Here is a 2500-nt window from a genome sequence, read left to right as displayed (position 1 = left end):
CAATTTTTAAAAACTATTCATACTATGAGCATAGTATGATGGCGGTCGTGCAAGTATGCCCCCATCGTCTAGCGGTTCAGGACATCTCTCTTTCAAGGAGGCAGCGGGGATTCGACTTCCCCTGGGGGTAGGGTACTACGAAAGGAAGTTGATCATGGATTATCAATAAGCCTGTAATTGATTCTTCCTGGGTCGATGCCCGAGCGGTTAATGGGGACGGACTGTAAATTCGTTGGCAATATGTCTACGCTGGTTCAAATCCAGCTCGGCCCAATAATTCGCCGATCCACCATGAAATAATATAACCCATTTGTTGCTCTCCAGAAATGCCCGATCCCCCACCAATACGTAAGAGAAAGGTTTTCTGATATATCTATACCACTATTTATTTACTCTATTTTTACAACAAATTCTGATCTTGCTAATGATCTAGATTCATATCAGGATCTGTAAGTATAAAGTAAAGAGTGAATAAAAAAAACTTTTTTTCATTGAAAGAGTGATTATCCAATTGATTTGGAAATAACGAAACGATTACTAGTAATCCAGGCTGCCCTCACTAAAGTGCATATCCATACGGGTATCAATATATCACACTCGCGGCTCTGTTACAACACGCCAATTCTAATCTAAATTTAATCTAAATAAATTGAAAGGGTTAGAATGAAATCATAAAAATATATATACTTTATTATGATTATGGTATTTACTTGGGATTGTAGTTCAATTGGTCAGAGCACCGCCCTGTCAAGGCGGAAGCTGCGGGTTCGAGCCCCGTCAGTCCCGACGAATACAAATCCAATAAAAAAATATATCAATTCATCTCTCTATTTTTTGTGAAAAGAAGTACAAACAGAAGAATTTAATTCCCAACGGCGATCCCTCTTCTTTTCTTTTTCGTTTAACATTTATCATCAAACAAATGGGGTAATTTCCATTTCTTAGACTAGTACCGATTCGATTGATGGGAGAGAGACATATGTGGATTAGTACAATTATTGTTAGCATCAGATTCAGGATTCCACGGGATACCGTACTGGGCCTGGCTTTTTCGATTACTCCCGATCTGTGGAATGTGGAATAGAGTACTGTATGTTTCCCGGGAGTACATACATAAATGGAATTTGTACGATATAAAATTAATTTAACATAGTTACTGCGATAGATTAAATTTTTAAAAGAAAAGCGTATCCTTTTCTGGCCCGATTTTGTGTAACCTCAATTTATAATTTCACTAATTTGAAATAATCTATCTCATTCAAATTTCACATTGAGCTTTTGGTATATGTGTCCCGTTACTAATCCAAGGAAAGAGGATATTAAAAAAATAAAGATCAAACAGGGATCGCTTTTTTATTAGCGAGGGAATGCAAATTTATTTTTTTAAGGGTTTTTTCCTTGAAAGAACAAACTTTTTAAATTTATATATAAATATATATAAATAGTGAATTTGATGGAATATTATATTTTTTTATACCGGAACTTGTACTCATCTTTATCATACTTCTTTTGTTTTCCAAGAAGATTAGATCATTAAAAAAATGAGTTTAGAACTTAACTCCTTCCCTTTTTTAAAATTTAGCTTCTATTGTTTGGTGGGGTTTGTTTAGAACCAATGGTAAGTGGAAAGGCGGTTAGATGATACTTCATCATATGATTGTACAAAGAGGGCAGTAGGTTATAGAAAAGAAAGAATGGAAAAGAATGATAAATAAATAAAGGAATTTTTGATTGGATTAGGAATCAAATTTTGAGTTCGGTATGGATAAAAGATCTTCCTATGTTATACTATTCAATTCTTGACGATGAGTCAATTTGATAGCTCAGATATTGTTATTCATGATATTGATCCGATTCGATATCATCGAGATGTAATTCATCCCGTTGAATTTACAGGCGAAAGATTTATTATCTCTATGGGATTAACTCCCGAGTTATTTCGAATTAAAGAAAAATTAAACAAATGAGATTATGGAAGTAAATATTCTCGCATTTATTGCTACTGCACTGTTTATTCTAGTTCCTACCGCTTTTTTACTTATAATATACGTAAAAACAGTCAGCCAAGGTGATTAGTTTGAATTAAACTTGACTTTTTAGTTCTTATCAATAATTGAAAGAAAGGGATTCAAATTTCGCGTCTTAAATGAAATGGGCAGACTAGAATCATCCGTATTCTATAAGATACGATAGTATGGTAGAAAGAAATATCTGAATCTTTCTACCATACTATCTAGTATTGTGTATAAAGTTGTATTGTAATACAGGTTAATTTAATATAGATCAATCTACGATAGTATCGTCATATTCCTTTCCTATATATAGGGAAATCAATTACATATATATATATACATATAGAATATACATAGTGATAATGTATATAACGTCCCAATTCTATTTCTTTGCTTTATCTATTTGTGTTGATTTCAATTAATTTTAAATAATCGAAAGCGATTAAAAGCGATTATAATTCCTAGATTTCTGATTATTTTCAATATGA

The 2500-nt window shown here is 32.8% G+C and overlaps 1 protein-coding gene and 3 non-coding genes across 4 annotated transcripts; all 4 read left to right on the top strand. All coding sequences in view use genetic code 11, as the record gives it.

The window, feature by feature from the left end:
* The first annotated feature begins 57 nt into the window (after positions 1-57).
* trnE-UUC lies at positions 58-130 on the top strand. Its single transcript has one exon. It is a non-coding gene; the product is annotated as a tRNA-Glu (tRNA).
* A 59-nt stretch (positions 131-189) lies between these two features.
* On the top strand, positions 190-273 carry trnY-GUA. Its single transcript has one exon. It is a non-coding gene; the product is annotated as a tRNA-Tyr (tRNA).
* Positions 274-712: 439 nt separating this feature from the next.
* Positions 713-786, top strand: trnD-GUC. Its single transcript has one exon. It is a non-coding gene; the product is annotated as a tRNA-Asp (tRNA).
* Positions 787-1971: 1185 nt separating this feature from the next.
* psbM (photosystem II protein M) lies at positions 1972-2076 on the top strand. Its single transcript has one exon. The coding sequence runs from the start codon at positions 1972-1974 to the stop codon at positions 2074-2076; it is 105 nt and encodes a 34-aa protein (YP_004021659.1).
* Positions 2077-2500: the final 424 nt, after the last annotated feature.

The sequence above is a fragment of the chloroplast genome of Prunus persica, assembly GCF_000346465.2.
Source record: "Prunus persica chloroplast, complete genome".
In the NCBI taxonomy this organism is placed as follows: Eukaryota; Viridiplantae; Streptophyta; class Magnoliopsida; order Rosales; family Rosaceae; genus Prunus; species Prunus persica.
The sequence above is the reverse complement of the archived record's forward strand: the minus strand, read 5'-3'. Positions and strand labels throughout refer to the sequence as shown.